General features: G+C 43.1%; 1 protein-coding gene across 3 annotated transcripts; it reads right to left on the reverse strand.

The window, feature by feature from the left end:
- Window positions 1–382: 382 nt before the first annotated feature.
- Nop2 (NOP2 nucleolar protein) lies at window positions 383–13,697 on the reverse strand. Of its 3 annotated transcripts, none has more exons than XM_058572539.1 (16): window positions 13,549–13,697; window positions 13,218–13,324; window positions 11,828–11,873; window positions 11,571–11,659; window positions 11,146–11,372; window positions 7,704–7,759; window positions 7,429–7,585; window positions 7,131–7,328; window positions 6,894–6,983; window positions 5,389–5,476; window positions 5,172–5,312; window positions 4,427–4,566; window positions 4,196–4,285; window positions 3,953–4,075; window positions 3,596–3,824; window positions 383–1,167 (listed from the first exon to the last, which is right to left on the reverse strand). In XM_058572539.1, the coding sequence occupies exons 2-16, from the start codon at window positions 13,318–13,320 to the stop codon at window positions 548–550; spliced, it is 2,397 nt and encodes a 798-aa protein (XP_058428522.1). In that variant the 5' UTR covers window positions 13,321–13,324; window positions 13,549–13,697; the 3' UTR covers window positions 383–547. The 3 variants fall into 3 exon arrangements, with proteins under 3 accessions (XP_058428522.1, XP_058428523.1, XP_058428524.1); XM_058572540.1 differs by having other exon boundaries at window positions 13,560–13,676; XM_058572541.1 differs by having other exon boundaries at window positions 11,571–11,654; window positions 13,549–13,590.
- Window positions 13,698–13,712: the final 15 nt, after the last annotated feature.

The following is a 13,712-nucleotide window of genomic DNA, read 5'->3' on the forward strand; positions in this document are numbered from 1 at the left end:
AAAAGAAGCCAATGAATGCCTCACACTGGAAGATGAGCCCGAGGACCATTCCGGGTCTGAAGCTTGTGGACCAGCTCTTCCCTCACTGAAATTCAGGCAGGAGGTGCTTAGAGCTCAGGATAGTCAATATTTCCTGAGTTCTGGTGGCAGGAAGTACATCTTTCCTACAACCCTGTTGCTCTCCTCTCCTCAAATACCCTAGTTCTTGACTCCAAAGCTCTCCTTCCCTGTTAGGATGAAAAGAGCAGGATCCCAAAACTGACCTGGTATCTTAACTAATCTCTACAAACTGTTTTTTTCCCTTTGGATCCCAGACCCAGCCTCCCTCCAGCTGCCATAACCAGTCCCCTCAAAAACACACACACAAAAAAAGCAACCGGAGTCAGAGGTGGTAAAATGTATATTAAATTTCACGTGTATGGACAAAAATGGCACAATGTGCAAGCATCCTTGTAGACAAACAGTTCCAACCACTGGCAATGCCAGTGAGCCAAGCCCAGTCCAGTCTTCAACATCCACCTAAGCCAGCAGTGGCTGGCTATTGCCCTTAGGCAGTTTTCCTCTTCTTTGCTGGTGGGGGCTGGACAGAATTGAGGGGAGTCACAGTGGGGATCTGAGATCCCTTGGGGGTGCCATTCTCCTTCTGAAAGGTAGCTTTCTTGAAAGGCTGCTTTACCGTCTCAGCCCCTTTTACTTTTCCAAGGGGCTGATCAGTGTCCTTAAGCCTGGGAGTAGCCTGAGTCTGAGAAAGGGACAGCGCAACAGGTGATTCGGTGTCCATGCTTTTGGGAGGGGCATTCTGCTTCAGGAAGGCAGCTTTCTTAGAGGAGTGCAATTTAGGTGCCTGTTGCCTTAGCCTCCCAATCACCTTTGGTTTCCTGATCACTTCAACTTTTCCAGCAGGCTGAGTACTATCTGGGAGCCTGGAGGAAGCTTGGGCCTTTGTGACAGAAGATACAGTGGACACTTCTGAGACTGTGCCTTTGGTGATGCCATTCAGCTTCTGTACAGAGGCATTCTTGGGATGCTGCCGTTTCTGGAACTGCTTTGCCTTTGCAGCCCTTTTGGCTTTCTTGGCTGGTTGGCTGTTGTTCTCAGACTTGGGAGTGACCTGACCCTTTGGGTCAGGCAAGTCTAGGTCTGTAGGAGTGGCTGTTGCAGAATTTCCTGGGGTTAAATTAAACAGACAGGTTGAGAAAATGGGCCTCATCTTAAATGATATTGGTCATTTAAGAAGTAAAGAGTAGGGCTGGGATTGTGGCTCAGAGTAGAGCACTCGCCTCGCATGGGCGGGACGTGGGTTCGATCCTCAAAACCACATAAAAATAAAGGCATTGTGTTGTGTCTATCTACACCTAAAAAAAATATTTAAAAAAAAGAAAGAAAGAAGTAAAGAGTAGAGATGGGCATGGTGGCACATGCCTGTTATCTCAGCAGCTCCGGAGGATAAGGCAGGATTGTGAGTTTCATGCCAGCCCAGCAACTTACCCCTAGGCAATTTAGCCAGAGCTCACCTCAAAATTTAGGGGAAAAAAAAAAAGGTCTGGGATTCAGTGGTTGAACCCCTGGTTTCAACCCCTAATGCCAAAAATAAAATAAAAATAAGAACAAGTTATTAAAACATAGAGATTGCCAACTCTTGGTCAATGTGGAGCCACAGTTAGGGATGGTGCCTAAGAACTGACTACTTAGATTCACATCATCCTTACTCAAGTCCTACATGAACCTTGTATTAAGAGAAACCTATCCTAGGGGGTGGGGTTGTGACTCAGTGGTAGAGTGCTCACCTAGCACGTACGAGGCCCTGGGTTCAATCCTCAGCACCACATAAAAATAAATAAATAAATAAATAAAAGTATTGTATCCACCTACAACTAAAAAATAAATAATTTTTAAAAAGGGCTTGGGCTATGGCTCAGCGGTAGCGCACTTGCTGGGAATGTGTGAGGCACTGGGTTCGATTCTCGGCACTGCATAAAAATGAATAAAATAAAGGTACTGTATCCACTTACAACTAAAAAATAAATATTTTTAAAAAGAAAAAGAGAAGCCTATCCTTAGGCTAAAGATTTTTTATAAGAAGCTGTGACCCCTTGAGGACAGCAGGTAACAAGACATCCTGATGTGGTGATGAGTCCCAGGATCTCCAGATTCAGATAAACCAGAAGCCCTAGGCTTTTTTAATCCCAGGAAAAAAAATAATAATAATCAATGTGGATTTTGATGAAATGGCAGAAAATAAGCTACACCCACACAACAAGAAACAAGCTAGTAAGACAGCACAAAGACATATTAAAAATACACTTAAGTTACAACAAAAGTTGTTATTAATGTTTTGGTTTTTTGCAGTATTAGGGCTTGAACCCAAGGACTCTTAACCACTGAGCCACATCCTAGCACTATAACCACCCCTATTTTTCAGTACTGGGGATTGAACCCAGGACCTTGTACATATATATATATATTTATATTATATCTACAAGGCAAGCATTTTACCAACTGAGCTATATATCCCAGTCCTTTTTATTTTTGAGACAGGGTCTCACTAAGCTGTTGAAGGTGGTTTTGAATTTACAATCCTCTGACCAAGCCCTTGGGATTAAAGGTGTGCACCACTGCACCCGGCAACCTTGCTTTTTACTTTGAGGCAGGATTCTCACTAAGTTGCCAAGGCTAGCCTCAAACTCAGGATCTTCCTGTCTCAGCCTTCGAACTCACTGGGAGTACAAGATTGTACCACCATGCCAGGCTATGTTGACATTCTGATGAGAGTTTTGCAAGAGACTTTATTTATTTATTTTTGGTTTGGGCACTGGGAATTGAACCCAGGAGTGCTTAACCACTGAGCCAGATCCCTAGTCTTTTTTATTTTGAGACAGTGTCTCACTAAATTGCTTAGGTCCTCGCTAAATTTCCAAGTCTGGCTTTGAACTTGTGATCCTCCTACCTCAGCCTCCAAATTGCTGGGATTACAGATATGTGCCACCTTGCCTGGCAAGAGGCATTATTTAAAAGGATTAAAAAAAAAAAAAAAAAAGAGGTCTGGGGGTGTAGCGGATATCAATTCAAATCAATTTTTATTCGAAGAAGCTCTTATATCTTCCAAATAAACTCAGGGTTATATCCCAGCATGCAGAGCTCTCAAGCCTGTTTCAAAAATAAAACCCCACCCTTCCCCTTGAGATGCAGGCAGCCTCCTTCAGATGGCTGAGGAAACAATCTGCAATTAGTGGGATAGGCTCAGAGAAATGCTGATAGTTCTGTAGAGTCCTGTGCCAAACCAGTGCTGAGAATGCTAGAGCAGCAGAGATACATTAACACAAGTCAACCTTGGGCCAAGAAAAAAAGAAAAACCACAACCTGAAACTGGAATGCATTAGTGCTGAACCACTGTAGCCACTTGGTAGAATAAAGGAAAAGTTCCCCGTCTATGTGAACACCAAAGCCCATCAAAATGTGGTTCCAAATCCAAGCATGCAAAGACTGAGATAAGCAAGCCTCAATCTTTCCCTTCCCTGCAGTCACACCAGAAGGCTTCCAGAAAGGTAGAAAGAGCAAAAGCAGGAAAGAACTGGACAAAGAACAGATCATTTACCTGTTTGGGACTGAGGGATACAATTGGAGAATTTCTTGAACTTGGCAATAAAGAAACCATCCATATTGTGGGTATGAGGGTAAAATCGTCGGGTGGAACGCAGAGTGGGATGGAAACGCCTTTCTCGAAAACGGGTAAAACCTTCCTGGCCAAAGTCCAGGCCGGTGGGCACAAGCCTCACATTTCTCTTTTTCAGGGCATAGTCTACTACCCACTCATTCTCTTCCACCTGGACGTGTGGGGAAGACAGAAAGTCAGCAAGAAGGAATAAACAGAGCTGGAGCTGAAGGGAGCTCTTAGGGCCATACAAACTCCCAGCCCTTGCCCTCCCTTGCTCTGCCGCAGCAGAGGCCTCACCATAATAGAACAGGTGCAGTAGACGAGGTAGCCTCCTGTCTTAGAAGTGGCATTGACAGAGTCAATAGCACTCAGGAGTAACTCTTTCTGAAGGTGAGCACAGCGTAGGATGTCCTTCTCATCCTGTCCCAAAAAGACCCAGGGTTGAGGGAATTTCATAAGGCTATCAAGAAAAGTGAGATACTACCTGCCTAGGGTGCTCCTTGACATTGTACTCCTCTCTAAAATTACCCAACTTCTCACCTTGTTAGTCTTCACAGCTGGATCCTTAGAGATGACCCCAGTGCCACTACAGGGAGCATCCAGCAATACTCGGTCAAAGCCCCCGACCACCTAGACAAAAGAGGGAGTAAATTAGATGTATTTTGCAACTTGCAGTGTACCATTTATTTCCCAAGGATGGGTCTAAACATTGTCAAGAAGAGGAAGGTAAATTAGAAGCCTCAGGAAAGACACACAGAAGGAGAATCCCACCTTGGGGAACTGGCGTCCATCATAATGGCTAATGATGGTGTTAGTGACTCCCAGCCGGTGCAGGTTACCCACAACACTCTTCAGCCGCACAGCATTGGCATCATTGGCAAGGATCACACCAGTGTTTTTCATCAGTTGGGCTATAAAAGAGAGGACCCCAGTGCTGAGGAGCCAGCTCCTTTGCTTCCACACTTGGTACCCACCCTCCAGACTAGAAACCCACAGGTGAAATATCACTACTTCAAGGCAAACTCCCCTCTCAACAAGAACAGTTCCCAACTGCCTACCAGATAGTTCTACCCAACCTGTACCGGCTTCTGGTGCCGAGGAAGCCTACCAATACAGTTTTCCTCTTTTACTGAACATCTTTCTGTCCCTACAGACTAAATTACTTCTGTTACGTGATATAGCTCAATCTAATGGTTGTGACTGTTTTCCACACACTAAATACTGTGCTGAGGACTTCAAAATGCATCACTTCAACCTTTGCAACACAAGGATAATACAATGACCAACCCAAGCACAATTAAAAATCATTTTATGAATAGCTAGAGAATCAAAAGCTTGCCCTAAGTCAGATGGGTTTTAAGTGGCACAACTGACATTGGGGCCCAAGCCCACTCCAGAAACTGCTTCTCACCTCTGCTAGCTGCCTGTACACTGAGTTCCATGAGCACTAGGTAAATCACCAATCCTACTTTCAAAAGAATTAGATAAAGTTCATCCCAAACTACCATTCTCGTACCTATGTAACTGGTCTTTCCTCCAGGGGCACAACACATGTCCAAGATCCGCTCATGTTCCTGTGGCGCCAAGGCCATGACAGGCAACATGCTGGAGGCTCCCTGCAACATGTAGTGTCCAGCCAGGTATTCAGGAGTAGCACCTGTGGAGGAGGACCATCTTGTGATATGCTGGGACAAGGACAAGAGCAGAAGGGCTATTGGGCAGGGGACACCTACCAATGGGCACTGAAGAATCATATATAACGAGTCCAGTCTTTGACCACTTGCCCAAAGGATCCAAGTTAATCCCACGATTGATCAGTGCCTAAAAATAAAAAGGATGAATATTTTAAGACTTCACAGGCTACTCTACTCAGAAAAGAAAAATATGAAAACCTGGTCCTACCAATAGGTTCATGGCACAATTCCTATAATGCTCACTCGTGAGAGCCAACAAAGACTTACAGGGTAGCTTCTTCCCCTCATCCTATCCCATGATGCCCATTTTTCTTTTACTTTCTTTTTGTTCTTAGAGTGATAAAGAATGACCCAGGACCTTGTACATGCTAGGCAAGTGCTCTACCACTAGGCTAATTCTGGCCCCTGCATTTTTTATATATATATACCTTTATTTTATTTATTTTTATGTGGTGCTGAGGATCAAACCCAGGGCCTCGCACGTGCTAGGCAAGCGCTCCACTGCTGAGCCAAACCCAAGTCCCCCTGTACTTTTTTCTTAACCTCAGGCTCCTAACTCAAGGTCTGAACTCCATCCCAATGCAGCACACTATTATCTCCTGTTCCTTCACTTCTGAGAAGTGGACTCTGATTTTCCAAAAGGTGTAGACCCTTCCCACACTAAAATTTAATGTTACTGTTTACAGAATATTAAAGATAGTTACTGGGTTATCTTTCCACCAGGAGACACACAATTCACGAGACCAAGCTTTAATACAGGAGGCTTTAATCTGGGATCTCCAAATCCTTGGAAATAGTTTAAAACATTTTATACCACATGCAGTGGTGAATACTTGTAATCCCAGCTACCTAAGAGGCTAGGGCAGAAGGATAGCAAGTTCAAGGCCACCTTGGTCAACTTAGTGGTACCTTGTCTCAAAATAAAGAAAGGACCAAGCATGGTGGCACATATCTATTATACCTGCACCTCAGAAGGCCAAGGCAGGGGTCACAAGTTTGAGACCTGCCTCGGCAACTTAGCAAGACCCTGTCCCGAAATAAATAAATAAAAAAGACTGGAAATGTGGCTCAGTGATCAAGTGTCCCTGGTTTCAATTCCCAGTACTGTAACAAATACATGAACAATTAATATCAATGTGTATGTATGCCTTTTTCTGAGAACAAGTATATTTCTTCAGCTTCTCAATAATCTTCTTCCGATTTCCTTAGAAGGCAATCATTTACCCTGATGCAGATGTCTCATCTGAGTCACAGGGAGAGAGTTTAGAAGGATGAATTCTCCATTTCAGAGGTCCAGGCCCTCAGCCTGTCAGTCACTAGGTTTGCTTCCTGGGATTGTGTTTACATTAAGATACACTTAGGTCCTGGGCTGGGGAGATAGCTTAGTTGGTACAGTGCCTGCCTTGCCCTGGGTTCAATCCCCAGCACCACAAAAAAAAAAAAAAGATACACTTAGGTCCAAAGAATCCACCCAGTCAGGATGCAATAGGGAAGCCCCACAATTAGCAAAGGTTGGTCCCTCCCTGAGATATACAAACCCTCACCTGAGCAAGGTCTCTACGCCGGGTTTTCAAGGTATTGGTCCGGAGGGTGATGGGCCGAGGCACCTCATTAGCTTCTAAAAACTCTATCAGCTAGGTTGGAAGACAAGATATTAAGGACTAAGGCTAGCCAAGAAACAGACCAAGAGAGCAAACAGGACATCTCCCCAAATGTCCTATTCACACAAGGTAAGAAGGTTAAAAAAAAAAAAGAGAAGAGGCATTAGATTGTCTCAGCACCTCAGACAGAGGGAAGAGTTCCATGAGCTTGCCAAGAAGGAAGTCTCCATAGGAGTAATACGTGGCCAGATCCTTCTGAAGCCGATTCAGATATTCAGAACGAGACCGACCTTCTTCCCGCTGAGCCCCAAAATCCCGCAACACTCCCACTATATCCTGAATCCGCTTGTGAACTCGTTGTAAGTCTGGAGCATGGGCATGTGGGCCTGTTAAGGAACTGCTTCATGAAGTCCTAGGGCTGGGAAAACCCCCCTCTCCCAAGCACCTTCCTCCTACCCTCACCCAGCACTGGAAGGATATCCTGCTCCATATCCCCAGCAGGGGGCAGCACAAATGGCTCTTCCCCATCCACATTGATCTGCAGGCCCCCATCTGCCTCCTCATCCTTTGTGGGGCCTGATAGAGGGGACACTTCCCCCTCTTCCTCTTCATCAGTCTCCTCACTCCACTGGCCCCTAGAAAGAGGTCCAGAAACAGTGATTCAGAGACCAAAACAGACACCTCCTCCTTCCTCATAGCCTCCTCCACCCCAGCTGCTGCCTATCCTCCATCCTAACAGTTTCCAAAACTCACCCAACAGCAGCTTCCTGAGCCTTCTGCTTCTCAGCAGCTCTTTCAATGGGCAGCAACTAAAAAGAGAGATGAGGAGCTGGTAACACAAGCCCATACCACCTCTTCCAACATCCCATGTTATTTTACTTTTCACTAAATATAAACCCAGAGTTGGGGCTGGGACTCTGGTAGAGCACTCACCTGGCACGGTGAGACACTAAGTTTGATCCTCAGCACCATATAAAAATAAAATAAAGGTATTATGTTCACCTACAACTAAAAAAATACATATTAAAAAAAATGTAAACCTAACACTTGCTCTCAGAAACAAATATACAGACTGAAGAATAAGATTTAACATAGGGGCTGGGTATAGATCAGTGATAAGAGTGCTTGGAAAGAAAGAACGAAAAGAGGGAAGGAGGAAGGAAGGAACGTAAAGAATGGATGGACAAGGCTGGGGATGTGGCTCAAGCGGTAGCGCGCTCGCCTGGCATGCGCGCAGCACTGGGTTCGATCCTCAGCACCACATAAAACAATGATGTTGTGTCCACCGAAAACTGAAAAATAAATATTAAAATTCTCTCTCTAAAAAAAAAAAAAAAAATTCTCTCTCTTCTCTCTTTAAAAAAAAAGAATGGATGGACAGATTTGACATGACACAAGTCATTTTAAACAACGAATTAAAAGGGCTCATTACACTTTTCTTCCTACTTTTGTTTATTTCCCTTTAAAAAAAAATTTTTTTGGTTGTAGATAGACACATACCTTTTTTCATTTATTTATTTTTATGTGACGCTGAGGATTGAACCCAGTGCCTCACATATGTTGAGCAACTGAGGTACAGCCCCAGCCCCATGTGTTTCTCTTTTTGATTAAGAAAAAATTTGAAGCTGGCACACACATGTAATCCCAGGGAGGCTGAGGCAGGATGGATAGCAAGTTCAAAACCAGTCTCAATAACTTAACGAGGCCCTAAGCAACCCTATCTCACAAAAAAAAAAAAAAAGGCAGGGGATGTGGCTCAGTGGTTAAGCACCCCGGGGTTCCATCCCTAGTCAATAAATAGCCATGTGTATAAACAGGAACAAAAACTGCCCTTGGGTACCATTTTGCCATATTTTCTTCCAGATTTACTCTACATCTTTCACATAGCTCAAATCACAATGCATTTTCAAATTTAATTTTTAAACTTAGTTAGATCACAAGTATATTCATAGACATAACCACTAATTTAATTAACCATATACATAAACCATAATCCACTGAATATTTTAGAAGTTTCCAGAGTTTGGGGCATTGTGATCCACGTGGCACTTACAAACCTGATAATAACTGCAGACAAAAGAGGGCTGTGGGATAGAATGCAAAAGCCTCTCTTTTTTATTCTAGCAATTCTCTATCAAGTTTTTCTAATATATACTAATTGTGTAAGTTAACTTCTTTTTTTTTTTTAAGAGAGAGAGAATTTTTTTAATATTTATTTTTTAGTTTTCGGCAGACACATCTTTGTTTGTATGTGGTGCTAAGGATCGAACCCAGGATGCAGGCATGCCAGGCGAGCGCGCTACCGCTTGAGCCACATCCCCAGCCCTTAACTTCTTGCACCTCATAAAAACACCTTTGCAAGGGCTGGAGTTGTGGTTCAGTGGTAGAGCGCTTTCCTTGCACATGTGAGGCACTGGGTTCGATCCTCAGCACCACATAAAAATGAATAAACAAAGTAAAGATATTGTGTCCATGTACAGCTAAAAAATATTAAAAAAAAAAAAAAAAAAAAAAAACCTTTGCCTACATTTGGAGTACTTTTTTTTTTTGAGTACTTTTTAAAACAGGGAAGTACTAGGTCAGAAGAAAGAAACTTTTTTTTAAAATACTGAGACACAGTCTCATTATGTTAACCAGGCTGGTTTCTAACTATTGGATCTAAGTGATCCTCCTGCCTCTGAAACTACGGGCATACACCACCGTACCCAGCCTCAAAAAAACGTTTTAAAATTCTCAGGTAACAATTGTTTTATTAAAAATGTATGGACGGCATTTGACACCCAGATAGTGATTATAAAGCACAAATCCATCATCTGCCCAGGGTATAATGCGGTGCTGCATATTCATACCTGTATTGAGGAAGTTGAAATAACAGCCTTAATCTGCTTGGTAGATGACAAAAAAAATCAGGGAAAAAAAAAAAAAAAGTAAGACTCGACCCTGTTTTCTGAAACAAGATCAAGTTTGCATTGCCCGCTTAAGGACAGCAGAAACCGTCTGCCTTGAGACCTTTAAAGACTTCCCTCAAATGGGTCGTTTTCATTTAAGAGATGAGGGTAAGACTACTACAATTGGAAAAGTTCTGAAACTGGTTCCCGAGAAAGATTACATTTCCTTGATGACCCTGCACAATACTGTGAGGAAAATTTGACTGCAAAAGCCTACTTCACACTGCCTTCTCTTATTTTCTGCCCATTGATAAACTTCTTCCCATATTTTGCAAAGAGAAAATTCACAGCAAAATTCCACATTATGTAAGCTTTCTCATATTGAGAGCTCTGCTATGCCATTGTGGAATTTATCCCAAGATCTCCCTCTTCCCCTTTCAAACTCTGCTTCCTTGGACAGATTTGGCAATAGCTTTGTAAGTGATGTGGACATAATTGCCTACAATAATGAAAACAGGAATTTTTTTATTTTTCATTTTCCCCTTAGCCTTTTTTCCCCAGGAAGATCATTCTAAGTGTGAGAGTGTGTGTGTGCACCATGTTACAAAGACAACTACCATGTTAATAAAATATTCCATTTGGGAAAAAAAAAAAAAAAAAGAAATTTATGTATAGGACTGGGGTTGTGGCTCAGCGGTAGAATGTTCACCTAGCGCATGTGAGACGCTGGGTTCCACCCTCAGCACCACATAAAAATAAGTAAATAAAATAAAGGTATCATGTTCAAATACAACTAAAGAAATAAAAATAAATTTAAAAAGTATGTGCATGTCTAGTCCCATAAATGGTACATGCTCACCAGCAATGAACATTCTCATTTTTAAAAAATGCTCTGTAGGCTGGGTGCAGTAGCACGCATCTGTAATCCCAGCGGCTTGAGAGGCTGAGGCAACATGATCAACAAGTTCAAAGCCAGCCTCAGCAAAAGCAAAGCACTAAGCAATTCAGTGAGACCCTGTCTCTAAGTGGTTGAGTGCCCCTGAGTTCAATCCCTGGTACCTTAAAAAAAAAAAAAAAAAGAAAAGAAAAGAAAGAAAGAAAAAAAAAAAACTCTGTTTTACAACTCTTTCAAACTTGTGCATGCATTGAGAGAGAACATAAAGCAGGAGGGAAACTAGAATCTAAGGAGCACTACATCCCTTTAGTCAGGTTGTCCTTGTCATTGAAGAACAGTCTCAAGAATCTGGAAAGAAACTGAAAGGTAAAACTTTTTTTCTGAATACACAGAAAAAAAAAGTGAATCTCACCTTTTCACCTTCATCCTCTGAGTTGGAGTCAGCTCCATAGTCATCTACCATATCAGTATCACTGTCCTCAGAGTCCCAGAGGTTCCCCTGGTTCACAACACCATCTTCTTCAGGGTCTTCCTCATCCTCTTCCTCATCACTACTATGGTCTGGTGCTAGGCGTTTCTTGCCTCGACCAACATTAAATAAGGACTGAGCACCCTTCTTATCAGGTGTCTGGACCACTCCTGCAAAGATGCCCAAGGGTTTAAAGAATCCTGGTCTAATGGCAACCACACTCCCCTGCCCACAACCTGAACTCAGTACTTTTTACCCACAGAATGTCTTTTGGCTATTCCTCTCATTCCAAAAATGCTCAGCAAGTACCTCTCAACCAAAGACCCCAAAGACTCTTGATATGGCACCAAGCTTCTATTTTCACTGACCTTTTGGTAGCTTTCCAGACAATGGTTTGGCCCCAGAAGACTTATAAGTCTTAAGGACTTCAACAGACCCAAACCTCCTCTTGGCTGCTCTGAAAAGATATAACAAGTAAGTAAATGGAAACATCTCCAGACTCTACCACCTCCCATTACAGGGAAATTTAACTGTTCACAATTAGCCCTCTCCCTCAACCTATTCCAAGTGGCTAAAGACAAGCAGCCCCAATTTAATCTCTGTAAGTTTGGACATCTACACTTACCTCTTTCGAGCACGACTAGACAGCCTCTTGGAATTTTCATCACCAGCTGTTAAAAAAAGGCAAATAGAAGGTTACAGAAAAAAAGAAAGAAATGGGAGCAAAACTAAAAGCATAAAAGATTAGTACACTAAGGAGATGGCTGGGTGTGTGGCTCCATGAATAGCACACATACTTAGCATGTTAGAAGTGCTAGGTTAGATCCTCAGCATGGCAAGATAAATAAGTAAATAAAATAGCTTAACTCACTTCATAGAACTTTCCTAGGCACTGGATAAAAGATGTAAATGAGGGGTTAAAGTACAATTCAGCGGTAAAGCATGTGCTGAGCACACACCATTGATTCCATCCCCACCACCACACAAACACAAACAGTGATGGGAGATGAAGCATCATGTGATCATTCAGTAACCAAATCTAAACTGGGCCTTCCTCCAGGTTTCAATAACAGCATCACATCACCATCCTGATGGTTTAAAATTTATCTTTTCTTCTGCCCTATTCTTTACTCTCAGTTTATTCAGTTACCAACTACGGTGCCTTTTAACTTCATTAATGCTTTTTTTCTTTTTACATATTCTCCCAAGATTTAAAAGGCACAAATTTCAGTGTGGAAATCACTTAACTTCTCAGCATGCACTTCTTTAACAGTGCCTCTCTCACAGGACTTTAAGATAATGAATTGATACCGTGTATCCAAAGAGTTCAGAGCAGTGCCTAGAATTTGTTAATACCTCAATATACTCCATCTTTTACCTAAGAGATGACAGAAATTACCTGTGCAGCGGTCTCTTCCACCAGTCCTCCATAATAGACTACTCAACAAGTCAGAATCACCCATGCTTTCCCATTTCTGTCCCTTCCATCAGGCAATTCAATGACTGGGCCATTCCCCTCCCCAACTCCCACTTGCTAAAATTTTTTTTGGGGGGTGGGGGCATACTGGGAATTGAACCCCGAGGCTCTTTACCCAGGAGCCACATCCCCAGCCCTTTTAATGTATTTTTATTTTGAGACAGGTCTAAGTTGCTGAGACTGACCTCACATTTACAATCCTCCTGTCTCAGCTTCTTGAGTCACTGGGATTACAGGCCTGTGCCACCCAGCTATGTTACCTATTTTTCAAAATCCAGTTAACAAAAACCTAAATTATTCAGAAGATCCCGCTTCCTATGAACTTTCACAATGTTAAACAACACCTCTCCTTGCGTGAGTACTTGTATCCCTGTTGCATCTTCTAAACACTGATGACAGTGTTCCGTTCATACTTATTTCCTAATAACTCATACAAGAATGTCGGACCTGAACAGAGAATGAATGCAGATTTAAAAGGGAAAGGATTAAAATACAGAATAATTCAAAAGCCGGGGAACCAAGGGTCGATGACACTTACCTGCAGGCAAGAACCTGACCAGTTCTGTCTCAGCACCTTTTTGTTTTCTAGCCTTTCGGCCTGGACCACGCTTCTCCTTCGTAGGATCCAACTTGCGCCCCATGGTACTGAACAAAAAAGGAAGAAGGCGGAATTACGCACAATGAAAAAGGATCAGGGACATAGGCCTGGCGATGCGAGAGTGGGTAAGGGCAATCCGACGGCCTCCTCCAGGCCGCAACAAATCACCCCTTATCAGCCCCCGACCCTGCGCTCTCTCCAGGACCCAGCCCACGTTCATGTCGGAAAATCCACCCTTCGTTCCCTGAATTCCTACAGTAAATTCACCTACAGGAAAAGCACCTGAAGCTTTGGTTTACTGAGAGGTAGATTCAAGCCCAAAACGCAATCTCCCAGCGCTGCGCCGCTCCACGTGCAACCCGGGAGGCGTTCTTATCCACCAGCTGCGGAAGCGTCTCACGCAGGCGCGCGGGGCATTTGTGCGGCTCCGCCCCT

This window comes from Marmota monax, unplaced genomic scaffold (assembly GCF_021218885.2).
Source record: "Marmota monax isolate L192 unplaced genomic scaffold, Marmota_monax_Labrador192_F-V1.1 WCK01_AAM20220418_F8-fsc00186, whole genome shotgun sequence".
Lineage (NCBI taxonomy): Eukaryota > Metazoa > Chordata > Mammalia > Rodentia > Sciuridae > Marmota > Marmota monax.